We start from the raw sequence: 25,810 nt of genomic DNA, 5'->3' as shown, positions 1-25,810 counted from the left end.
CCTGGAATGAGCGGTCCTCTGGCTCCTACTGACAGGGACAAGGGTTTATTAGCTGTAGGGGGCCGGGGACAGACCTCGCTCCCAGTGCACCCATCTACATCCTGGGCTCTCTGCTGCCAGGCTGGTGAGAAGCGGGCCAGCGTCCTGCTGAGCATCTCAGGGGGCCTGTAGCGTATAGCCAAGCCCCCACTGCCCATCTGTGCCCAGGGAGGTGCCTGGCAGCAGGCTTCACTCAGCCACAGGGTAGCCGAACATGCACAGGCGGTAAGACGTCGTCGTCCTGTTGGTCCTCGCAGACCAGGTCCAGCACTAGGATGCGGGGGGGCTGCCAGGCTCCTCCAGGGGGGCCGCCCACCAGCTGCATCAGTCTAGGGAAGGGGAAGGGTGAATAAGCCACAGGGCATCCAGCAGGGGCCAGGCCCAGTGTATGTGCCCAGAGGCTATGCCAGTCAAACCCCTGGCGAGCCTGCATCAGTGGAAACCTGGCAGTGCCAGTGGGCACAGCCCTAGCTGCAGTCCAAGCACCCAGAGCCAGGTTTGAAGAGCCCCTCTTTTTGGGCGTCCAGCTAGCCTGCCCGGGGCAGCAGCCCAAGCTCAGAGTGGCTCCCCATGCTAGCCTGCCCCTCACCAGGCTCCCTTAGCCCTTCTCTCCTCCCCCCGTGCTGACACTGGCCCCAGTCCTTCTCCTCGCAGAGCCCAGGGGCACTGGCAGGGCTCTCTGGCTAGAGGAGCTGCCATGGCCAGGCCAGAGGGCAATGCCACCTGGCCCTCGGGGCCTCTCTGCAGAGCACAGCCAGCAAGGGGCCGGGCAGGGGGTCCCGGTGCAGGAAGCAGGATGTTTATCGGGTGGTCAGACCGGCCAGCGATCCAGCTGTCGGAGGAGTGGGGGAGCTGGACTCCTGGTGAGTGGGGGTGAGGGGGGAGGGGCAGTAGGGAGGGAGAGCTGGAGCGGGGAGGGGCAGCGGGGAGCTGGAGTCCTGGCGACTGGCAGAGGAGGGGCAGTGGGTTACGCAGGGGCTGGTGCTGGCCCCCAGGACCTCACTGGGGATGGGGGCTCATGGGGTGATGCCCCCTGCTGCAGGCCCATCAGCCCCCTGCAGAGGGAGGGCAGCCAGCCCAGGGCCGGAGGGGGGCCGGCTGCCAGCCCAGAGGCCCAGGACAGCACCTACCTGCGGGCGAGCTGTGCCTCACGTTTCTGCTTGGCCCAGAAGCTGGCATAGAGAATGGTCACCCCGCACAGTACTGTGCGCACAGGCAGGCCGTGCACCCCCTGTAAGGCAGGAGGGGCGTCAGGGATGGGGCAGGTCAGTGCCAGGCCCAGCACTGGGCGCTCACTTCCCATAAGCTTTTGTGGAATAGGAAAAAAGGTGTAAGTAGAGGGTCTCCCCCAATCCCGGATCTCTCCCAAGCCACAGACGGGGCTGTTCCCCCAGTCGTTGGGAGCACCAGGGTCCAGCCGGTCCCAGCTGGGGGTGGGCATGTCTCCCGGAAGTGCGTTGCGCGTTTCCCCCCAGCATAAGTCCCAGACTGGATGTGCCCGGACTAGGCCAGCATGCAGGGGGCTGTCTGGAGAAATTGGGCAAGCCAAGACCTTCCCAAGCAGCCATGTCCAGCAGTGGGCACCCCAGAGAGACCTGGGTAGGGGGCAGGTGAGAGCTGGGGGAGGTGAGTGCCTGCCCTGGGTGGGGGCAGACTCCCCAAGGCCCAGCCACAGCCCCTAGGCAGTGGGGACAGGGCTCAGGTTACAGAGGGAAAGTGGGGGTTCAGCAGGATGTGGGGGGGGGCACAGGCCTGTTCCCACAGCCCGCACCCAGCCCAGGTTCTGGTGGGGGGGAAGAGAGGGGGATGGTCACCTGCAGCTGGTCCAGGAGCTCCTGCAGGCTCAGCTCCTCCCCGTGAGCGCCGATCCCAGGCACCTCGACCCGATGCCAGCAGCTCCACGTCTCCTGGCCATACTGGTGGGGACACAAGGGCAGGCTGATGTCAGCATGTCTCCACACCCCGCTAGAGCCACCATGGGGCCAGGGAGCCAGGTCTCCCCATCTGTTTCCTCCCCCTCCCCCTGAGCACCAGCTCTGTGCATGGCCATGTACAATGGCACTTCCCCTCAACAATGACACACGGATCTCTCCCTGCTCTGCCCATTAATACACGGCTTCAGGTCGTGAGGGGCATCGCCAGAGCTGGCAGGAGCTCGGGGCTGGGATAGTAGGGGCTGTGGGTCGGGAGTGAGAGGCATTGCCAGAGCTGTAGAGGGAGCCTAAGGCTGGGCTAGCAGGAGCTGCGGGTTGGGGCTGAGGGACACCACCAGAGCTGGCAAGTTGCAGGGCTGGGCTAGAAGGGGCTGCGGGTCGGAGCTAAGGGAAACCAGCCGAGCCAGGGGGGCGGTTTGCCTGGATGGTCCCTTTTGCAATTCCCTCCTTTTCAGAATAATCAAAATCACCCCAGAATGTGAATTAGAAAATCCACATCCTGGCAGTGGGGTCCAGAGCCTCCCTGGCCAATCCAACACTCAGCTCCCTTCCCTGATGCCTGTCCCAGTCCTGGCCTCTGGCTAGTGAGGGCGAGTGCAAACAGGACCCTGCATCCGGGTACGGCAGTGTTAGGACATGGGGGCCATGCCCAGCCCCCCTGGCCCCTCACATGAGGACGGGCAGGATGCAGAGGTCAGGGTAGGACATACGCCTGGGGGGGGGGGCACTGGAGGGAGGGGATAGGGCACAGCCCAGCTCCAAGCAGACTTGGGCGCGAGCTCTGCTCATGCCACAGGGAGCTGGGGCCCCTGGCTGGCCAGGCTGGGACAGAGGACAACCCCCCTCCGCCATGGGCTGTGCCCAAGCATATAGCTCCCCTATGAGCATTGCTGAGGTGGGGGTCTGAGCTGCTGAGCTCTGGAGAGGCTGGGCCAGGCAGCCCTGCACAAAGCCCCATTGAGGCAGTGTCCCCCCGCACACACACAATCAGCCACTTCTGCCTGCGCGTCTCTGCCCTGCCCAGGACCCAGCCAGCTGGGGCCAGGGGCGGCTCTGACTGCCAACAAGCCAGGCCTTTCTGGGCGGCCCAGATGTGGGGAGAGCACGCGGGGCACACGAGGCTGCCAAAGGGGAGATGACTGGAGTGCCTGGGGGGGTGGAGGCAGGAGTTCTCATGGGCTTGGCCCTGACATGGCTCATCCCCCCAACCCAGGGCCAACATTGCCCCAGCTGGGCCCACCTCGGGCTGCAGAGATCTAGGAGGCAGGACGGTTGCCCCAGACACCTCCTGCACCACAACTAGTCAGCCCACAGCACTTTCCCCAGCCTCACAGCTTTGCACCCAGGCCTAGTGCTCACGTTGCTCAGCACCAGCCCCAGGGCAAGCCAGGCCCCTGCCCCTCCCCTGCTGGGCTCTCTGCTCTGCCTTCCAGCAGGGCCCCCACTGTGCCAAGCCCCAGCTCCCTGCCCCTGGCCACTCTGCCACCTCTAAGGCAGTGAGCTCATGGTAGGGAAACTGAGGCACAGAGGCTGCAGGGCCTGGGAAAGCCCCTGCAGCAAGCCTGGCATAGCTGAGCATGGCCTCTGGCTAGGCAGCTGGGGCCGCGGTGTGTGTACTGGGAGCAAAACAGCCTGGCCATTTGCTGCAGCTGGCCCTGGCCATTTGCTCTTGCCAAGTGCTGCGGTGGCTCCATGGGGCAGCGGGACCCACCCCTTCTCACCCGGGTGGGACAAGGCATTAGCACCTGGCCGCTCCCCCCCACTCCCTTCGCCACCTGCAGCCTGAGAGCCTGGCAGAGTTAACTCTGTGCTTGCCATGGCACAGCTCCTCTGCTGGCCCCACCCAGAGCTGGGGGCCCTGCTGGTCCCTGCCCATGTGGGCACTGCCCCACATCCCCTCAGCCCAGCCTGGGAGACGCCTGCTGTGCCCCAGGAGCTCAGAGCACAGGCCTGGGCCCAGGACTCCTGGGGTCAAATCCTGCCTGATGCTGCCCCGCTGGGTGACCCTGGTGCAGCCCATCTGCTCCCAGCACCTCAGGTCCCCTCTGGGCAAGGGGCTGACACTCCCATGTGAGAAAACCTGGATTTGTGCTGGAAATGGCCCACCTTAATTATGCACATTGTAGGGAGAATGGTCACTTTGGATGAGCTATTACCAGCAGGATAGTGAGTTTGTGTGTGTGGTTTTTGGGAAGGGGGTGAGAGAACCTGTATTTGTGCAGGAAATGGCCCAACTTTATTATCATGCACATTGTGTAAAGAGTTGTCACTTTGGATGGGCTATCACCAGCAGGAGAGTGAATTTGTGTGGGGGGGTGGAGGGTGAGAAAACCTGGATTTGTGCTGGAAATGGCCCACCTGATGATCACTTTAGATAAGCTATTACCAGCTGGACAGTGGGGTGGGAGGAGGTATTTTTTATATTCTCTGTGTATATATAAAGTCTGCTACAGTTTCCACGGCATGCATCCGATGAAGTGAGCTGTAGCTCACGAAAGCTCATGCTCAAATAAATTGGTTAGTCTCTAAGGTGCCACAAGTACTCCTTTTCTTGTTCCACTCTTGCCAGCCTGCACCCCCTTCCTGTCCCCAAGGGCAGCAGGGCACTGACCCAGACGACTCCGCTCCTCCCCACATTGAGCCAGAGCTCGGCATGCTCAGGGGAGCCAGGCTGCGCAGAGCCCACGGCAGCCGACCTCTGCCTGCTCTCCTGCCAGCCCCTGTGTGCTGGAGCTGTGGCCCCACTGGTCTCCCAGCCAGGGAACGGCTCCCCCAAGGCACCCAGGCCTTAAGAGGGGCTCCGGACCCCTTTGGGCTGCAGCTTTGAGAGCTCAGCAGGGGGCGCTCTTCCCTGGCTGTCAGGGGTTGTGCCAGCATGGGCGGGGAGCTGTGCAGCAGGGTGTGGGGCAGGGGGTTCTCCCTGGCCGACAGGCCGGCCTCCTTGCCCCTGTAGGGGGTGCTCTCATTACCCATGCTGGGACCAGCCCTCAACCCCATTGCACCCCAGGCCCAGGAGCTGCGGTCCTGGCCAGACTGTGGGGTGCCCTGCTCAGGGGGCTGTGGGGTGCACTGCCTGGAGGGGATGGGGGGAGGAGAGTGGGCTGTGGGAAGGCAAGTGCAGGCCGGGAGCTAAGCTGGCTGTGTTAGTGGAAATACACTGAGACCCATGCCTGGCGCCTCCTCTTTCCTGGCCGCCCCAGCCAGCCTGGCTCCCCTTCCCCCGCCCCCACAGGCAGCCTGGCTCCTGCCAGTGCTTCCTGTGCAGCAGGAAACTTGCCTCCTCCCACGACACATGGTCCCAATTTAGGGCCCTGCCCCCGGCGCCCTCTGCTGCCCAAGCCAAGTGTCAGACCTGCAGAGGGGAGCAGAGCATGGGTGGGTGCCCATCCCAGGCCAGGGGGAGCAGAGCGGGGGAGGGAGTGCCTGTCCCAGGCTTGGGGGAGCCAGGCATTGACACACAGCAGCTACTCCCACTGCCCTACAGACCCCCGCTGATCCCCAGAGTTCAGCCTGTTTTCCTCGCTATCCTACAGCCCCCAGCTCATCCCCACAGCTCTGCCTGCTCCCAGAAATGCCCCACAGCCCCCCGCAGATCCCCACAGCTCCGCCCACTGCCCCAGAGCCCCACACTGCCCCACAGCTCCACCTTGCTGACCTACCGCCCCCTCATTGATCCCCACAGCTCAGCCTGCTCCCCCCACTGCCCCACAGTTCTGCTGCTCCCCCCACTGCCCGACAGCGCCCTTCTTGCCCATATCTCTGCCTGCTCCCCAAGCTTCCCTACAGCCCTTGCTGCCCCACAGCTCTGCCTGCTCCCCCTGCTGCCCTACAGCCCTCCCTGCTCCCCATAGCTCTGCCTGCTTCCCCCACTGACCTACAACCCCCACCTCCCCCACAGCTCAGCCTGCTCCCACCACTGCCCTACAGCCCCCCAAGCCTCCCCACACTGCTTGCCTGCTCCCCCCTCTGCCCTACAGCCCCCCACTGCCACAGAGCTCTGCCTTCCCCCTACTGCCGTACGGCCCCCCACTAATCCCCACAGCTCTGCCTGCGCCCTCCAGTGCCCCACAGCCTCCCAGTGCCCCACAGCTCTGCCTGCTTCCCCCGCTGCCCCACAGCGCTCTCGTGCAGCAAGGCCTGGCCAGGGGCAAGTCAGGGGTAGCTTAGCGTGGCAGAGAGAAAGGCAGCCACAGGGGCTGGGGCTGAAAGCTGCTCAGCCATGCCCAGGCAGCTGTTGGCAGAGCCCCGGTCCCTGGGATGCTGGCTCCCAGCATGGTCCAGGCGTCAGGGGCTGGACAGCTCCCCACACCGTGCGCACAGGATCTAGGCCCCGCACGCGTGCTGGGCCCTGCACCCAGGCAGAGGGCACAGCATAGGCCAGGCTCAACCATGTTCATGGCGCCCCTGCACCGCCCCGGCTGTGGCTCCCCTTGCTTCAGTGTCACCCAGAGTGGGGGATCCCTAGCTACAGCTGCAGCCCCTCACCCAGAGCCGTGCTCCCCTCCACCACCGAGATGCAGCCCATGCTGGGGAGCAACACGGTGCAGCCAGGCAGCCACCCCAGAACCGAAAACAGCACACAGGAGATGGGAGTGTAACAGTGAGCCAGGACCCTGGACGCACCCTCCCTGTGCCAACCTCCCCACAGCCACAGGCAGGGATCATCCCCACACTGTACCTCCAGGGCACAGGCCCTGTAGGGCCGCGCTGGGTATCGGGCCAGCCCTGACTGCCAGGGGAGACCCTGTGTGGTTCCCTGCAGCACAGCGCCCCTTGTGACCCTGTGCTGCACTGAGGCATAGGTGCCGGGGACCACCAGGGGAGACCCCCAGCCCACTCCCTGCAGCACAGCACCTCCTAGCGCTGCACTGAGGCATCGTTCAGCCCTGACTGCCAGAGCGCGGGCACCAGCATCTGGCAGCCCCCCAGCCACTGACTCTGCTGCCCTTGAAGAAGGCCCATCCCCCCTCCCAGCCATTCAGCCCCGAGCAGCCCCCCCTGGGTGCAGGGGAGGTCATTGGCAAGGCCAGGCATGGGGTCTCACCTTGTAAGTGGCTGGGGGCGTCAGGGGCTGGAAGCGGGTGAGCAGCGGCTCCGCAAGCTGCAGGAAACTGTTGCGGTAGGAGCCGAGGTCCTGGTGCCCCCACACCAGCTTGTAGAGCTCCAGGCATGCCAGTCCGGCCACTGCCGCTGTTGTGGTGGCAATGGCGGGCACGATCCTGCCCGCCACCCGCTTGCTCTGCCAGGCAACAGGGAACTGTGTCAGCAGCTGCTGCCAGGGGTGGGCGCAGGGCCCCAAACCTCGCAGCTATCCTGGGGAAGGCCTTTGCCTCACCTCCACCCCTGCCCCCACCCTTCGTCTGTCCACGAGGAGGCCCATAACCCCAGCTCCGACTCCACCCTGTGTCTGTCCCCAGGGGGCCCGTTCCCCCACACCCGTCCCGTGTCTGTGCCCAGGGGGACTGTTGACCCACCCCCATCCCACGTCTGTGGCCGGGGAGACTGTCGCCCCACTCCTGCCCCGTGCCTGTGCCCAGGCGGGCCATCACCCCTCCCCACGTCTGTCCCTGGGAGGCGCCTGGCCCCGGCCCCGGCCTGCATCTGTCCCCAGGGAGGCCATCGCCTCCCCCCCCCCCCCGTGTCTGTCCCTGGGGAGGCCATCGCCCCACCCCTGCCCCACATCTGTCCCCAGTGGTGCATGGTCCCGCCCCCACCCCACCTCTCTCCCTGGTCCCCCACACCTTGTGCCAGTCGGCGGGGGCAATGCCGTAGTTCGCAGCCCGCAGGTTGGACGCAGCCATGATGAAATCTACGTGGCTGTTGCTGTCATCGTCCTGCAGGGCCAGCGCAAGAGGGGCATGATGAGAACCGGGGCCGGACGCCCCACCCGAGTGCCTGCAGGGGAAGCCCCCTGTAGCCGCCACCGATGGGCAAGGCCTAATCTGGTGAGGGCAGCCTGGGCCTCACCCCACAGGACATAGGGCAATGCCTGCCTTGCAAAGGGGGCAGTGCCCCAGCACGTCTCTCACATGAAGCCCTGTTCTGAGTGACATGGACAGCCAGCTGTCTGGCCACCGCGGCCACTTCCCGACCCGTGACCCCTGCCCGACACTGCCTGGCCACCCCAGACCCTGCTCGACCCCGTATGGCCACCCTGGCCCCTGCCTGACCTGTGACCCCTGCCTGACCCCTGCCCAGGCCCATGCTCAATCCACCTGGTTTCAATAGCCCCTGCCCAACTGCTGCCTGACCCCACATGGCCACAGCAGCCCCTGCCTGAGCCTGCATAACTTCACTGGCTCCTGCCCAACCCCACGTGGCAGTAATAGATAGTCCCTGCCCAGACAGCGCCCACAGGGCAAAGGCCAGCCCACTGGTGGGGCCGTGTGCTCCACCCTGGCCCCTCATGCTCCCCCAAGGCGCGTTGGAATCTCCCACAGCCCCAGCCCCTGGGCGATGCCAACTAGGCCAGCCAACCACCCCAGCCACGGCTCACAGCACCACACCCCCTCCCCCCAACGCCTGGGGGAGAGTGACCCCAGCCAGCGCAGCCCCCACTACCTTCTCAAAGTGGATAGGCTCCATGCGGTGGGTGCTACCGCACCCCCCCTCCAGCAGTGCCCATCTGCGCTCTGCCAGCTCCTGCCTCAGTGCTGCCAGCTGCTCTTCGTCTGCAGGGGGCACAGAGAACAGTGGGGCTGCAGCTGGGGGCAGGTCTCCTGAGTCCATCTGTGGCATTCAGGGAACCCCCAAGCCAGCAGCAGGGTGGGGCAGCTCTGGCAGGAAGACTGGGGCTGAGTGCCATCCCGGGGTGAAGCCACGGACAGCAATGTCCCCAGCATGCACTGCCCCAGGCTGCTCTAGGACGGTGCCAGGAGCCCTTCCAGGCCAGCAGAGCAGGAGCAGGGCCTGCGAGGTGCCCATTGGGGAGTGGGGCCAGTACACATCTCAGAGGGGCCCAGGGGCAGCATGGGACCTGCAGCCGAGCTTCAGGCAAGGAGCGGGCCAGGCTCAAGCCCTGACTGTGCCAAGGCCCTCTGAGCCCCAGCGAGGCGGTGTTGGAGTCAGGGCACCCCTTCCCCGGGTGGGCCAGGCTGGGACAGGATTCTCCTGGCCCAGGTCGGGGGGCACCCACCCGCCCTGGTCAGCAGGTACCAGCGGAAATGCAGGCTGGTGGGCAGGGGCTGCCCAAGGCAGCGCCTGCGAGGGAAATGTCTACTCCAGAGGGGTCCGAGCCAGGCCAGCGAGCCTGCAGGTGTCTGCAGAGGGTGACAGGCTGCTCTGCACTGGGTCCTGGGGTGCCTGGCCACCGACTCTCACAGGACAGAGCAGAGCTCCCCTCCCCTACCCCGGCCAGTGTCAAGCAGAGCTCCCCTCCCCTACCCCACAGCTGGCGCCAGGCAGAGCTCCCCGCCCTGGCCAGTGCCCACTTCCCTTCCCCCTGCATAGCCCCTTGCACCGTGACCCAAGCATGGCCCTTACCGACCCCGGCAGGCGCCTCCTCCATCTCCTCCTCCGTGACGGGGATCCGCACCCCCACCTCTGGCTGGAAGGGCGGCACAGCCATGGCCCGTAGCGTCTCCCTGGCAGCCGCCCAGTCCCGGGGCACCTGCAGCCTGTGCATCTGGGCAAAGAGGCTGGCAGCCGTCATGATGTACTCCATGTGGGTGCTCTGTGAATACAGCCTGGCTCAGCGGGTGGGGAGGGCGGGGGCAGTCCCTGCCCACCCCCACCACTCCCCCTGCTCCCCCGCCCCACACTTCCCTTTCTGACCCCTCCCCCTGTTCTCTCTGCCCCACCACTCCCCCTGCTCTCCCTGTCCCACACCTCCATCTCCTACCTCTCCTGCCCGCCTGTACCCTGCACCATCACCCACCCATGCCCGGCACCATCATCCACCTGCCTGCCTGTCCTCTGAACGGTCACCTGTGCCCGGCACAATTGCCCTGTGCCATCATCCACCCACTTGCCTGTACCCTGCACTGTCACCCACCCGTGCCCGGCAGCCATGCCCACCTGCCCGCCGGTACCATGCCCACGCCTGTGACCAAGCCCTGCGCCATCATCCATCCGCCTGCCTCTACCCTGCACAGTCACCCACCCATACCCAGCACCATTGCCCTACACCGTCATGTACCCACCTGCCTGTACCCTGCACCGTCACCAGCCCATGCCAGGCACCCTCGTCCACCTGCCTGCATGTAATCTGCATCATCACTCACCTGTACCCTGCACGGTCCACCCACACCTGGCACCATCGGCCACCCACCATCGCCCTGTGCCACTATCTACCCGCCCGCCTGTACCCTGCACCGTCACCCACCTCACCCACCATAGCTCTGTACCATCATCCACCCACCCACCTGTACCGTGTACAGTCACCCACCCACACCCAGCGCCCTCACCCATACACCTACGTGTACCCTGCACCATCCCACACCCAGCGCCCTTGATCACTCGCCCGCCTGTACCCTGCACCATCACCTGCCCACGCCTGGCGCCATTGATCCATGCCATCATCCACACATCCGTCTGTGCCCTGCACCCACCCGCTTGTACCCTGCACTGTCACCCACGCCCAGTGCCATCATGAACCTGCCTGCCTGTACCCTGCACCGTCACCCACCCCACTCACCATCACCCTGTGCAATCATCCACCCGCCCGCCTGCACCCTGCACAGTCACCCACCCACAGCCAGCGCCCTCGCCACGTGCCTGCCTGTACCTTGCACCATCACCCTCACACAGCCAGCACACTTGCCCACCCACCGCCTGTACCCTTTACCATCACCCACGTCCACCCACACCTGGAACCCATACCCACCCACCCTTACCGTCACCTGTGCCCACCTGCCCACACCCAGCATCATCACCCACCCACTCGTACCCTGCACCGTCACGCACCCATGCCCAATCCAATCACGCACCCATGCCCACCCATCACCCATTGCTGTTGTCCGCCCACCCGCCTGTACCCTGCACTGTCACCCACACCCACCTGCTCATGCCCAGTGCCCACCATCGCCTGTGCCATAATCCACCTGCCCGCTTGTAACCTGCCCATGCCCGGCACCATCATTCACCCACTCACCTGTGCTCTGCACTGTTACCTGTGCCCAGCACCATCGCCCAGCACCATCATGCTCCCGCCCACCTGTATACTGCAGTGTCACCAGCCCCACCCACCATCACCCTGCGCCATCATCCACCATCACCAGCCCATGCCTGGCACCCTCGCCTGCCCACCCGCCTGTACCCTATACCGTCCCACACCCGGTGCCCTTGCCCACCCACCCATACACTTTACTGTCAGCTGTGCCAACCCACCCAAGCCTGCCACCCTCACCCACCCACCCCCTACACCATCACACACCCATGCCTGGCATCCTTGCCCACCCACCTGCCTGTGCTCTGTACCATCACCCGCTCCACTCACCATCATTCACCTGCCAGCCTGTACCCTGCACTGTCACCCGCCAATGCCCAGCACCCTTGTCCATCCACCCACCTGTACCCTGCACCGTCACCCAACCACACCCAGTGTCCTTGCCCATCTGCCTGCCTGCATCCTGCACTGTCACCCACCCCACCCACCATGGCCCTGCGCCATCATCCACCTGCCAGCCTACACCCTGCACCATCACATGCCCACGCCCAGCATCAGCGCCCTGTGCCATCATCCACACACCCGTCTGTCCTTATCCACCCACCTGTACCTAACCCACCCATGCCCAGCGCCCTCCCACCCGCCTGTTCCTTGCACCGTCCCCGCCTCCCAATGATCACCCTGCGCCATCATCCACCCGCTTGTCTGTACCGTGCACTGTCACCAGCCCATGCCAGGCGCCCTTGTCCACCTGCCCGCATGTAATCTGCACCATCACCCACCCATGCCTGGCCCCCTCGTTCACCCACCCACCTGTACCCTGCACCGTAATCCACCCACGCCCGGAGCCCTCGCCCACCCACCCGCGCTTACCCTGCACCATCACCCAACCATGCCCAGTGTCCTCGCCCACCTTCCTGTGTGTACTCTACAATGTCACCCAGGCCCTGCACCATCATACACTCGCCCATCTGTACCCTGCACTGTCACCCGCCACCTCGCCGTTACCCTGCGCCATCATCCACACGCCCGCCTGTACTGTGCACAGTCACCCGCCCACGTCCAGCACCCTCGCCCACCTGCCCGCCTGTACCCTGCACCATTACCTGCCCACACCTAGTGCCATTGCCCTGCACTGTCACCCGCCCCACCCACCATTGCCCTGTGCCATCATCCACACACCTACCTGTACCCTGCACCATCCCACGCCCAGTGCCCTTGCTCACCTGCCCTCCTGTACCCTGCTCCGTCACCCGCTCATGCACAGCACCCTTGCCCACCAATGTGCCTGTACCCTGCACCATCACCTGCCCACGCCCAGCACCATTGCCCTGTGCTATCATCCACACACCCATCTGTACCGTGTACCCACTCGCCTGTACCCTGCACCATCACCCATGCCCAGCACCATCATGAACCCGCCTGCCTTTACCCTGCTCTGTCACCCATCATCACCCTGTGCCATCATCCACCCACCTACCCGTACCCTGCATCATCACCCACACATATCTGGCACCCATGCCCACCCACCCTTACCGTCACCCGTGCCCACCTGCCCATGCCTGTCACCTGCCCGTAACCTACACCGTCACACACCCATGCCCTGTGCCCTCGCCCACCCATCATCACCCGTCGCTGTCGTCCGCCCACCTGCCTGTACCCTGCACTGTCACGCACGCCCACCCGCCCATGCCCGGCACCATCACCCACCCACCCATACTTTGCACCATCACCCGCCCCCGCCCAGCACCCTTACCCACCTGCCCATCTGTGCTCTGCACTGTCACCCATGCCCAGCACCATCGCCCTGTGCCATCATCCATCTGCCTGCCTGTACCCTGCACTGTCACCCGCCTATACCCGGCATACTCTGTGATGGCGTAGGGAGTATTAACTGGGTAATACTGCATGGGAGTTTTACTAGTTTACTGTCTTCTGCTAACACAGGGTGTGCCTCCGTTTCCCTGGGGTATTGCACCAATACTAGAAATAAGGGTGTGACTTCACTGAGGGATGATACTTGAACGCCAGTATGCAGAAGATGGCGGCTGCCCTTTGTAACCTGAGCCCAGGAGGGGGTTGAGGCCAGGTGACTCCTTCTGCCTAGGAAACTGGACAAAGGCTGGAGGAGGGACCGAGGGTGTGGCTGGGTGAGGCATCAGGAAGGGGTGTCAGTTTTGGAGCTGGCTGAGGAGATGGCCGGAGGCCCAGAACCTTGGTCTGGGCTCCCCACCCCCAAAGATGGAGCTGCCTGAGGGGTCCTGTTTTCTGTACCTACAAGCTCTGTTTTAGACTGTGTTCCTGTCATCTAATAAACCTGCTGTTTTACTGGCTGTCTGAGAGTCACGGTGGATTGCAAGAAGTGGGGGTGCAGGGCCCTGACTCCCCCACACTCCGTGACACCATCTCACGCCCATGCCTGGCGTCCTCGTCCACCTGCCCGCACTGTGCACCGTCACATGTGCCTGGCACCATTGCCCTGCCCCATCATCCACCCACTTAACTGTACCCTGCACCTATCGCCCACCCACTGCCTGTACTCTGTACTGTCCCATGCCCAGCGCCCTCGCCCACCCACCCATACCGTGCACTCTCACCCACCCATGCCCGACACCATCGCCCATGCACTATTGCCCTACGCCATAATCCACCCCACCACCTGTACCATGCACTGTCACCCGTGCTCACCTGCCCATGCCCGGGGCCATCGCCCACCCATCATCACCCAGTGCCATCATCCACCCACCTGCCTGTACCCTGCACTGTCACCCATCCACCCCCGGCGCCATCGGCCACCCACCATCGCCCTGCGCCATCATCCACCCGCCTGCCTGTACCCTGCATCATTACCCACGTCCAACCACCCACGCCTGCTGCCCTCACCCACCCGCTCACACCTGGTGCCATCGCCCGACCACACCCACCCACCTGCCTCCGGGCCCCCCAGCTCCTGCCCCAAGCATAGATCCTGCCCCTCATAGTCTCACCCCCAACATGAGCCCCGCCCCTAACACAGGTCCCTCCCCATGGGCCTCTGTCACCATAACCCAAACTCTCACACAGGCACCCCCCGACAGGGGCCACGCCTCATCCACTAGCCCCAGCACAGAGCTCCCCCCAGCATGGGTCCTGGCTCCACCACTGGCCCCACCCCCCACTCGCAGGCACCCTTGACTGCTCCCCACTTACATTGTCGCAGTCAAACTCCAGGGGCCGGGGGCATCTCTTGGGCGCTGCCCAGAAGGGGACCCCAGGGCTGGTCTCCTGGGGACAGGGGAAGCCAGGGGTCAGGCCAGGGCCAGGGAGGGGCCCAGCCAATGGAGGCTCCCCTCCCTGTGTGCAACTCCAGGGCAGGTCACAAGGACCAGGGGGTTGAGGCTCCATTGTGGGATGTGCAGCAGGGACTTGCAGGCCCAAGGGGCCCTGCAGAAGGGTGGGCTGACGGTGTGGGGGGGGCCGGGAGACAGGGGCCAAAGGGTTAGGAGGGTGTCAAGAGGTGGATGGATAGAGGCCCGGGGGCAGTGAGAGCCCAGGAGTTCAGGTGGGGACTAGATCCATGAGAAGTGCAGGGGACAGAGCCTGGTGTACTGAGCCTGGAGGCCCTGCGGGGGTGATTGGAGCCCAGAGGGATCAGAGCCAGAGGGGATAGGAGCCCGGGGTACCAAGCCGGGGGCTACTGAGGGGTGGGGATCGGAGCCTGGGGTACACAACAAGGGGGATCAGAGACCCAGGGCACTGAGCCAGGGGAGATCGGATCCAGGGGCATTGATCTGAGGGGATGGGAGTCCAGGGCACTGAGCAAGGGGGGATGGGAGCCTGGGGCATTGAGCCAGTGGTATCAGAGCCTGAGGAATCAGGGCCCGGAGCATTGAACAGGGGGGATCAGAGCATGAGGTACTGAGCCGGGGGGTGTGATGTTATTGACATGAACTGTGACTGTACAGATCATTGCTGCAATCAAAGTCCTAGAGTGGCACAAAATCTTATACAAAGGAGGTCCAGTAAGATGTCTATGGAAAGGTTATGATGATGCTGTCTGTATGTGTGTATCATTTTTGTAGTTGAAGTTATGAGTATTGGCTATGTACTTGTATATCAATGTGTTTTGATTCTAAGTGGCCTCAGTGAAGCATTTGGTCAGCTTCTTGAGAAAGGACTATTCTCAGTAAGTGCCCAATAAAGAGGAACAAAGAGGATGAGAGAATTACAGACCAGTCAGCCTCACTTTGCTTCTTGGAGCAAATGAACAAACCAGCCCGTTGTGAGCACACCCAGGATGATCAGGGCTAAGGCATCACCAGCAAGGATTGGTCAAGAACAAATCACGGCAAACCAGCCTTCCTGCTTCGTCGGGGTTCCAGGCCCAATGGACAAGAGGGGAGCAGTAGAACTGATGTATCTTGACTTTAGTAAGACTTTTGACCCAGTCCCTCATGACAGTCTCATTAGCAAACTAGGAGAATGTGGTCTAGATCAGGGGTGGGAAAACTTTTTGACCCGAGGTCCACATCTGGTGGGGAAATTGCATGCAGGGCCAAGAATGTAGGGCTGGGGCAGGGGGTTGGGATGCAGGAGGGGTGCGGAAGGGGGCTCAAGGTGGGGGGTTAGAGTGCGGGGTGCAGGAGGGGTTCAGGGTGCAGACTCCGGCCCGGCGCCGCTTACCTTGAGCAGCTCCGGGGTGGCAGCGGCACGCAGAGGGGCTAAGACAGGCTCCCTGCCTGCCCTGGCCCCGTGCTGCTCCTGGAAGCGGCCAGCGCCATGTCCCTGTGGCCCCTGGGGGAGGCAAGGCAGAGGGCTCCGCATGCTGCCCTCGCCTGCGAGCCGGATCCAAAGCCCTGGTGGGCCAGATGCGGCCTACGGGCCGTAGTTTGCCCACCCTTGGTCTAGATGAAACTACTATAATGTGGGTGCACAATTGGCTGAAAAGCCATTCTCAAAGAGTAGTTATACTGGGAGGGTGCATCTAGTGGGGTCCTGCAAGGGTCAGTCCTGCAGCTGGTACTATTCAATGTTTTCATTAATAACGGATAATGGAATTGTGACGTTATTAATATGAACTTGGACCGTATAGATCATTGTTGCCACCACTGTTATATATTTGCAGCAAATATTGTACAAAGATTGTCATGTAAGGTGACTATGGAAAGGTTATAATTTGCTGGGGATAGTTATGCTATCTGAATGTGTGTATCATTTTTGTAGCTGAATTTATGAATATTGGCTATGTACTTGTATATCAATGTGTTTTGATTTTAAGTAGCCTCAGGTTTCAGAGGAACAGCCGTGTTAGTCTGTATTCGCAAAAAGAAAAGGAGTACTTGTGGCACCTTAGAGACTAACCAATTTATTTGAGCATGAGCTTTCGTGAGCTACAGCTCACTTCATCAGATGTTTACCGTGGAAACTGCAGCAGACTTTATATACACACAGAAATCATGAAACAGTGGGGTGGGAGGAGGTATTGTTTCATGATTTCTGTGTGTATATAAAGTCTGCTGCAGTTTCCACGGTAAACATCTGATGAAGTGAGCTGTAGCTCACGAAAGCTCATGCTCAAATAAATTGGTTAGTCTCTAAGGTGCCACAAGTAGCCTCAGTGAAGCATTTAGTCAGCTTCTTGAGAAAGGACTGTTCCCAGTAAGTGCCCAATCAAGAAACACTTAACTGACAATGGACTTTGGGAGACGCCAATCCACATCTGAGCTTTCCTGGGACCTTTCAAACTAACATGTAAACAATGGCGTTGGCCTGCAAACTGAGTCATGCAAGGACATGTGACTTGCCCATGTGACTCCAGACTCCATCTCCCTACTGTGATTTTCCACAGTCAGAACAAAGGGGAGCCCTTCCATGGGAAGAGACTATAAAAGGAAGCTGCACCTCCTCCATCTTGTCTTTAATCCTGCTTCTGACCTTTGGAGGGACTTTGCTACAAACTGAAGCTCTGAACAAAGGACTGAATGACCCATTTTAGCTGTGGATGTACTCCAGAGACTTGCTTTGAACCTGCAGCTTATTCCATCACTGCTACAAGCATGAACCAAGATCTTTGCCATTACAGTATGTAATTGATTCCATTTAACCAATTCTAGCTCTCATCTATATCTTTTTCCTTTTTATGAATAAACCTTTTGATTTTAGATTCTAAAGGATTGGCAACAGTGTGATTTGTGGGTAAGATCTGATTTATATATTGACCTGGATCTGGGGTTTGGTCCTTTAGGATCGAGAGAACCTTTTTTCTTGTACTGGGGTATTGGTTTTCATAACTATTCGTCCTCATAATGAGTGGCACTGGTGGTGATACTGGAAAACTGGAGTGTCTAAGGGAATTGCTTGTATGACTTATGGTTAGCCAGTGGGGTAAAACCAAAGTCTTCTCTGTCTGTCTGGCTTGGTTTGCCTTAGAAGTGGAGAAACACCAGCTTTGGGCTGTAACTGCCCTGCTATAAGCAATTTGTCCCGAATTAGCAGCCGTGTTAGTCTGTATTTGCAAAAAGAAAAGGAGTACTTGTGGCACCTTAGAGACTGCATCTGATGAAGTGAATCTGTAGCTCACAAAAGTTTATGCCCAAATAAATTTGTTAGTCTCTAAGGTGCCACAAGTACTCCTTTTCTTTTTGTCCTAAATTGATACTCTCAGAAGTGTCCCACCAAAGGTAGCATCGTTACAGGGGGATGGGAGCCCATGGGCACTGAGCCAGGGAAGGATGGGAACCTGCGGCACTGAGCTCGGGGGATCGGAGCCAGGAATATTTAGCTGGGAGGATTGGAGCCCAAGGCATTGTGCCGTGGGGATGGGAACCCAGAGTACTGAGGCTGGGGGGATGGGAGCCCGGGGCACCAAGCCAGGGGGATCAGAGACCACGGATACTGAACCAGGGGGATCAGAGCCCGGGGTGTCCACAGTGCTGCTCACGTGGCTGGGCGGGAAAGCATGCAGCAGGTTTAGGATGGCGTGGCGATAGAGGCTCTCCCAGTGCTGCCTGGCCCAGCACACACAGTCCTGCCAGCTGCGCGGCTTCTCCTGCAGGCTGCTTCGCAACCCCTCCAGATCCTGCGTCGTCCACTGTCCCTCCAGGAAGGCTGGGTCCCTGTGGGTACAGGGCAGTGTCAGGCCGAGCCCCCCCCCCCACACACATTGCACAGCACAGTGCCAGAGCCAGGGCCCGGGTGGGGGGAGGGTCACCCACCCAGAGAGAACCCAAACATCTTGGGCCCTTCCAGGTTGGCCCCTGAGCCCTGGTACATGTGAGCCACTGGGCCACGGAGACCACAGACAGGCCCCAATGTCAGAACCCCCCTCTGGCCCCCCAAATCCTCAGTGAACCCCTCAACTGCCCAATCCCTGCCCCCCAGAATCCCCCTCAGTCCCCAACCCCCACACCTCCCCTCAGCCGCCCCACCCCCCAGAGGCACCATCAGCTGCCCAACCCCTGCCCCACAGCTCCCTCCTCAGCCCCCCAACCCCCACAGCTCCCTTTAGCCACCAAACCTCCATCCCCCAGAGCCACTCTACAGCCCCCTCCAGCCCACACTCACTCCAGGTATTTGTTGACATTCTCCGCAGGCACCTTGAAGAGCCCATCAAACTCATCCCGGGCCCACTGTGGGAGAGGGGGTGAGTTACACACAGGCTGGGGTCGCCCCACTCCCACCCACTCCCATCAGGGCGTGGGCAGGACCCCCATGCTGCCTCCTGGCACGGCCCATGCTGAGGGCCATATGCTCTGGCTGCTGGGCCCTCAGAGCCCCAGCTGTGGGACGGGAGCAGGGGCAGGTGGCCAGGGCAGGGGTTTCTAGCAGGGGGCCAGGCGACAGCCCCTGCAGCCCCCCAGGCCTAGTGCCAGGCCCCGAGACAGGGAGCTGGGCAGGGCCTGGGTCGTGCACGGTGTGTGCGGGGGCTGCGAGTCCAAGGGGCTGTGTCGGCGTGGGGCAGCATGTGGGTAGGAGGGGCAATGTGAGGGCTGGGAAGCAGGAAGGTCTGGCCAGCAGACCCCTGACAGCCCCTTCCTCTGCCAAATAAGCAGGCCAGAGGCCCAGCAAGGGGCTGGGAACGACAGTGCCCGGAGAGCCACCTTGCAGGTCAGAGTGCTCCCCTGTCCCCCAGCCTGGCCCCAGGCACAGTCACCCCTGCCCTCGCTGGGCCCTGGATGGCCTGGGCCTGCATCGGAGCCCCTAGCCTGGCCACTGGCTCCTGGACTTCGCAATAGGGCGGGAATCTGCTGGGCAGCTGGGGTCGGGGAAGGCACTGGCTGGGGTCAGGGCACAGATTGGAGGGGGTTCAGGTCTGGGGCAGGGAGGAAGGGCTGGGCCTAACCTCAGGATGCAGGGAGGGGCCAGGCCCAGGCCAGGGTTGGGGAGAGCCCAATCTCTGGACAGGAGTGGGCCAGGCTGGGAATGGGGAGGGGCCAGGAAGAGGCTCGGGGTGGAGAGAGCCCAGGTTCCAGACGCGGAGGGATGGCCACCTGTAGGGTGTGTTCGATGGTGCTGGGGAAGTGGCGCAGGGTGCACAGGGGCACGGCCGACTCCGTGAGGTCCACGGAGCTCCCGAACGGCTGTGTCAGATAGGGCACGATGACCTGCACGTGGCCCTTGGTGCCCTCAGTGCCCGAGTCCAGCAGGGGCTTGAGGTAGCGGATGCAGCGGCCGTCCACATAGGCCCCTATGGGAAAAGAGTGGCCGATCAGGGAGATGTTCCACTTCTGCCCCTCCCCCTGTCCAGGTAGCCTCTGGAGCAGCTAGAGAGCAGGGCCCTGGGGTGCATCCTGCTAGCCCCCCGGGAGGTACTGCCTTCTGGATGAGATCTCAGGAAGCTCCGCCCAGCAGAGATCCCCAGGAGATGCCCCAGCCAAGGGAGGCAGAGCAGAGACTGAGCCAAGGCTAGAGAAGGAAGCAGCAGCCTCTTCTCAGTGCCTGTCCCAGGCCAGTCTCTGCACCACGCGGGGCGTGTGGCGATGTGGGTGGGTGTGGCAGAGGTGTGGGAATGTGGCAGTGGGCGTGGGGACACAGGCATGTGGCATGGCGGGGTGTGGGGCAAGGGCAGTGGCAGTATGTGGCGGGGGGCTTGGCCCCGGGTGCTCAGGGCCAGGCTGCCTGTGGCAGTGTCCGGGCACTCACGGGCCTGCATGCTGTCCAGAGCATTGGCCACGCCATCCAGGGCCGTGAAGAAGTCGTCCCCGTAGAGTGTCTCCGTGTCGGGCCCCACATGGTGCGGCTGGGCTGTCACCCTGGTCATGGGGTTCATGCGCCGTACAGCTGCCGCCGCCGTCTCTGATTTCAGCTTCTGCAAGGGCCATGGGAGCCATGAGCAGAGGGGAGACCAGGAAGCCTCACCCCCAACAGTGCTGCACCTCCCAGGGAGACCCCAGCCCAGGTGCTGGGCCAGGCTGGGCTGCTCCCTTGTTCTTTGCCAGCTCCACAGACCCCTTCTGGGCCCAGAGCCAGTGGCAGTGAGGATAACAGACCAGGCTGTGGAAAGTCAGTGCCCCTGGCTGGTGCTCGACCCCTCACCAGGGCCCCCTTGGGCCCAGGCAGGGGGCAAAGGGCAAGAGTCAGAGCCAGGCAGGAGGCTGCACTCCCTCTCCCCTTCCCTCAGACCCACCCATCCTCATCCCTCACGCAGAACCGCCCAGTAGGGGCTTAGGGTCAGGAGTGCAGAGCGCTGGCAGAGCTGTGGGGAGCCCAGGGCTGGGGCAGCAGGGGGCTGAAGATCAGGAGTGTGGGGCACCAGCAGAGAGGTGGGAGCCCAGGGCTGGGGCAGCAGGGGGCTGCTGGTCGGAAGTGAGGGGCACTGGCAGAGCTGGGGGGAGCCCAGGGCTGGGGTAGCAGGGGCTCCGGGTCAGGAGTGAGGGGTGTCAAGGGCTAGGGTTGCCAACCATCCCGGTTTCAAAGGGAGTCTCCTGGAATCGGGCTCAGTCTCCTGGAGGCTACTGAAGCCAAACTGGGAGATTTTAAGTGCTAAAAATCTGGCACCACAGCAGGGCCAAGGCAGGCTCCCTGCCTGCCCTGGCTCCGCACCGTTCCCGGAAGTGGTCGGCATGTCCCTGGGGTGGGGGCAGGGGGTCTTCATGCACTGCCCCTGCCGCAAGAGCTGACTCTGCAGCTCCCGCTGGCTGGAGTTTGCACCCCGCATCCCTTCCTGCCCAGGCTCACCCCAGAGCCCCCTCCCACACTCCGAACCCCTCAGCCCCAGCCCAGAGCCCACACACCCCCTTGCACCCCACCCCCCTGTCCCAGCCTGGTGAACATGTGTGAGGGTGGGGGACAGCGAGCAACATGTAGTGAGTGGCCCGGGACTTCGGAGAAGGGGCGGGGCGGGGCTTCAGGGAAAGGGGCGGGGCAGGGCTTTTGGATTTGTGTGATTAGACCATAGTCAAGGCCTTGCCCGGCCCTCGCCCCACTCACACCCACATCCCGCGGGCGGAAGAGCAGCTGCCGGCTGAGGTTGGAGCGCTCGATGGTGTCCATGTCCGTCACGGTGATGCTCCCGCCCTTGCCAGCCGCCAGCCCAATCATTGCAAAGTTCTTCAGCAGCTCACAGCCAATAGCTCCGGCTCCCACCTAGGGGGAGGAGGTGGGGTCAGCATGGTCCTGCCCTGAGCGCCCTGCCTCACCCACTCTGCCCCCTAGCCCTCTGCCCCACCTCCTGGCCCCTCTCCCAACCTGCTCACCACAAAGTACTTCTGCCGGCCCAGCCTCTCCTGGAAGTCAGCCCCGAACACAGCGATCTGCCCATCATAGCGGCTGCCACGCTGTTAGAGCAGAGGGACAGATTGACATCAGCTCCCTCAGAGCACCCCTCTCCCAACCAGCTTCCCACACAGTGCCCCTCCCCCAGCGGGCTCCCCACACTGACCCCATTCACCAGGGCCCACCCTGCTCCTCCCCCAGTCGGCTCCACTCATAGGGTTGCCAACTTTCTGATTGCAGAAAACCAAATACCCTTGCCCTGCCCTGAGGCCCCACCTCTGCCCTGTAACTTCTCTGAGGCCCTGCCCTCACTCACTCCATCCCCCACTCACTCCATCACTCGCTGTCCCCCACCCTTGCTCACTTGCTCATTTTCCCCAGGCTGGGGAAGGGGGTTGTGGTGCAGGAGGGGGTTAGGGCTCCATCTGTGGGTGTGGGCTCTGAGGTGGGGCCAAGGATGAGGGGTTTGGGGTGCAGGAGGGGGCTCCAGGCTGTGGCCGAGGGATTTGGAGTGTGGGGGGAGGCTCAGGTGCAGAGGGTTGGGGTGTGGGAGGGGGGTGCCAACTGGACTTTTAGTGACCCGCTAGGGTCCCTTTTCGACTGGGCGTTCCAGTCAAAAACTGGACACCTAGGAACCCTATCCCTGCACAGGGCTGGGTGAGGGGCCCGGCCCCAGAGCCAGTGGCTCTCAGGCTGTGTCCATCAGTGGGCGGCAGTGGGCACGGCACTCACCGGGGCACAGGACTCCTCCGTCAGCAGCGTAGTGCCCTGCTTGGGCAGGCACTCCAGTGCATCGAAGTAAAGCCATTGCTCCAGCGGCAAGAACTTCCCCGAGGCAGCCTGGGCACAGCGAGACAGGCAACATCAGTTCTCCTGGGACCCCAAGTGCCTGGCCAGTGCCCGCCTGTAGCGCAGGGCTAGCTGCGCTGGGTAGCAGAGCAGCTAGCAGCACCATGGGCTGGCTGCCACAGGAGGACCCAGCACACTGTGCCAGGCCCAGCGGTGTCAACAGGTGTCTAGCAGAGCAGAGCTGCCTGGCATGGGAACAGGCACCTGGGCACCCCCAGACCTTCCTATCCCATCCTGCTGTGAGGGACTGCACCCCCAGACCCCTGACCCCACTGCAATGGCACTGCGGCGGGTAATGCCACCTGCTGGCCATTTGTGCAGATGTAGCTCAGAGACAACAGGATCAGGATCCTGGGTCCCACCCAGGCCTGCCACTGGCTCCCTGTGAGCACGCAGGCCAGTCCCCAAGATAAGGGAGTCAGGGACCCTGCCCAGCCGCAGTACTACACACACGTGAGCCCTGCTTGTCACATCCCAGCAACCTACTTTGAAGCAACTAGCTCCTTTTCACTAGGGCACCTGCACTGGGACAGCCAGAGGCTACGGGTTAGGAGTGAGGGGTACTAGCAGAGCTGGGGGGAACCAAGGGCTGGACTAGCAGGGGCTGCAAGTTGGGAGTGAGGGGCACCGGTAAAGCTGGGGAGGAGCCCAGGGCTGGGCGAGCAGGAGGCTGTGGGGCGGGACTGAGGGGCACCAGCAGACCGGGAGGCCCAGGGCTGGGCTAGCAGGGGCTGCAGATCGTGAGTGAGGGGCATTGGCAGAGCTGGGGGGAGCCCAGGGCTGGGCTAGCAGGGGGCTGCGGGTCAGCAGTGACGGGCACCAGCAGAGGTGGGCTGATCCCAGAACGGGGCTAGTAGGGGGTTGTGGGGCGGGAGTGTGACGAAGTGGGGATTTTCCCTCGTTATGTTGTACGTGAGTCTTACTGTTGAGCCTATGTCAGCTTTACTGTTTTGCAGGGACTCGCTGCAGGAAGCACACAGTGTGGAAGGGGAGGCTGAATGCTCCGAGGTCAGACACAGGAAGGTCGAAGTTGTGTAAGCTTCTTGCCCTGGAGACAGTACGCTCAGAGAGGAGGCATGCTCCCCTGGAGTCCTGACTGGCTTCGTATGGAGTAGTTCCAGAGCATTGCCCGGTGACTCCGTCAGGGAGTGAGGGGCATGGGCGGATCTGGGAGGAGCCCAGAGCTGGGCTAGCTGGGGGCTGTGGGTCAGGAGTCAGGGGCACTGGCAGAGCTGGGGGGAGCCCACAACTGTGCTAGCAGGGGCTGTGGGGCGGGAGTGAGAGGCACTGGTAGAGCTGAGGGGAGCCCAGTGCTGGGCTAGCAGGGGGCTGTCAGGCGGGAGTGAGGGGCGTTGCAGATGTAAGGGAACTGTTAGCCCCTTACTAAAACTGAGTGAGGTTTTTTGGTTGCTAGCTCCCAATACCAAAAGGAAGGGGAAGGGTCGATGGGAAATCAGGACCCTGAGACTGACAGTCCCCAGGGACAATGGGGAGAACCCATGCTCCGGGTTAGCCTGATTGACAGGGCGGGCAGGCTAATGAGGGAGTCAGGAGTGCAGAGGGTCCCATCCTCCAGGTGAACTGGGGATGCCTGAAACAGAGTGGGGCTGAGCTAAGGAGAGAGCTGGGGACCAGGCTGAGCTGGGAGCAGAGCCGCGCCAGCCAAAGCCAGAGGGGCCAGAGGAGCAGCCCAGGGGGCTGGAGGCAGAGCAGCAGCAGTGTTGGGGCTGAAGCTGGGGCTGTTCGGAGCAGCATGCAGGGAGAAGCTGGAGAGAGTGAAGGTGCGTGGGACCCTGGGCAGAAGACCCAGTGCAGGGAAGAGCTGGGAGGGGGATCATAACCCCAACAGGGGGCTGAGGCTGGGAAGAAGGGTCCTGCAACCTAGAGCCTGAGGGCGTGTGGCAACTGCCAGAGCAAGTGTCCAACCCACAGCATCCCTGCAACACAGCCAGGGCCTGGGCAGGAGCCCTGGGCCATATGAGGAACAGATTGTGAACTTCCCTTACTCTCCAGAGATGGCTGGTTGTGGTGGCCCCATGCCACAGAGCAGGGTGACAGGTTTTCCTTTCACCTTTCCTGTTTTTTCCTTATTTTTTAACTGATTGCTGTTTATTAAATTGTATTTGCTTTGAACTGTATATAATGATCAGTGGGTCAGGGAACCATCCAGTGCAGAGAGAGCACCTTGGAGTGGGGACACCCTAGCCCCTACCTGAAGTGACCACAACAAGGTTGGGGGTCGAGTCCCCCAGGAATCCTGGGCCCAGCTTTGTTGGGGTTATAAGGACTCTGCCACACATGAGAGTAGAAGGGGTGTTCTCAAGGTCAGGCAGGCCTCTGGGTAAAGGGAGTGGGAGGGAGGACCCATTCCACCGGGATAGTGTATAAGCCAGGAAAGTAGGATCAATCCCCCGCTTACACACAGCTGAGGGAGACCAGGACTGGGGTAGAAGGTGGCTGCCAGGGAGCCAGCTCCTCCCAGACATTAGTCCCAGCCTAACCCAGCCTCCTCCTGCCCCAGCTGCGCCCCCCATCCCCCAGGAGACCCACTCTAGGGCACCCCTTGAATTCGCCCACAAAGGTGGGCTGCAGCTTGACAGTTTGGCTTGGATTGGGGCGCCACCTGGTGGCTATGTCAGGAACCCAGTGATTCTGGTCCACACTGGCATATGATAGCACCCAAGGGCATCAGGCACAAGGTCTGAGTGGCTGGAAACCCCCCTCTCAACCCTCCCCCACTTCCCAGACACCTGCTGTGGCTCTGCCCCTCCCAAGCCAGCAGCCGGGCCTCAGGCTCGCCCTGTCCTCCACCTCCCCCCAACCTGGCCACGCACCTTCAGCACCTCCTGGGCAGCCAGGCCTCCAAGGAGGGCAGCCATGGGGCTCAGCTCCCCTGCGCTCACGTGGGCAAACGTCCGCACCAGCCCCTCATCTAGCAGTTCCTGGTGTGCGGTCAGGCCTCGTGCCAGCTCCAGCAGCCTCTCGGCATCCGCCTGCAGGGACGGGCACAGGTCAGGCGGGGGCGAGGCAGGACCCAGGCAGGGGCGGGGCACAGGCAGGGCACAGGTGCAAGTCGGGCCAGGGCTGGGGCAGGATGCAGGTGGGGGTGGGGCACAGGTGCAAGTTGGGCGCAGGCGGGGATGGGGTGCAGGTGGGGGCAGGATGCAGGCTGGGGGCACAAGGCTCGGAG

General features: G+C 62.4%; 1 protein-coding gene across 6 annotated transcripts in view; it reads right to left on the bottom strand.

Moving 5' to 3' along the window:
- Positions 1 to 23: 23 nt before the first annotated feature.
- Positions 24 to 25,810, bottom strand: part of UBA7 (ubiquitin like modifier activating enzyme 7) — a 45,547-nt gene continuing 19,760 nt past the window's right edge. For 2 of the 6 annotated variants that reach the window (XM_073352654.1, XM_073352660.1), the window contains 16 exons: positions 25,455 to 25,613; positions 22,504 to 22,611; positions 21,753 to 21,833; positions 21,487 to 21,642; positions 20,200 to 20,365; positions 19,548 to 19,744; positions 18,622 to 18,686; positions 17,999 to 18,173; positions 14,269 to 14,343; positions 9,456 to 9,645; positions 8,535 to 8,644; positions 7,715 to 7,807; positions 7,018 to 7,212; positions 1,854 to 1,955; positions 1,170 to 1,345; positions 24 to 368 (listed from right to left, as the gene is read on the bottom strand). In XM_073352654.1, coding sequence (XP_073208755.1) covers positions 233 to 368; positions 1,170 to 1,345; positions 1,854 to 1,955; positions 7,018 to 7,212; positions 7,715 to 7,807; positions 8,535 to 8,644; positions 9,456 to 9,645; positions 14,269 to 14,343; positions 17,999 to 18,173; positions 18,622 to 18,686; positions 19,548 to 19,744; positions 20,200 to 20,365; positions 21,487 to 21,642; positions 21,753 to 21,833; positions 22,504 to 22,611; positions 25,455 to 25,613 — 2,184 coding nt within the window. In that variant the 3' untranslated portion in view covers positions 24 to 232. The remainder of the gene's footprint in view (positions 369 to 1,169; positions 1,346 to 1,853; positions 1,956 to 7,017; positions 7,213 to 7,714; positions 7,808 to 8,534; positions 8,645 to 9,455; positions 9,646 to 14,268; positions 14,344 to 17,998; positions 18,174 to 18,621; positions 18,687 to 19,547; positions 19,745 to 20,199; positions 20,366 to 21,486; positions 21,643 to 21,752; positions 21,834 to 22,503; positions 22,612 to 25,454; positions 25,614 to 25,810) is intronic. The other 4 variants (XM_073352657.1, XM_073352655.1, XM_073352658.1 and 1 more) reach the window with 4 other exon arrangements.

The sequence above is a fragment of the Lepidochelys kempii genome, chromosome 7 (genome assembly GCF_965140265.1).
Source record: "Lepidochelys kempii isolate rLepKem1 chromosome 7, rLepKem1.hap2, whole genome shotgun sequence".
Lineage (NCBI taxonomy): Eukaryota > Metazoa > Chordata > Testudines > Cheloniidae > Lepidochelys > Lepidochelys kempii.
This window is presented reverse-complemented; position numbering and strand designations above follow the sequence as displayed.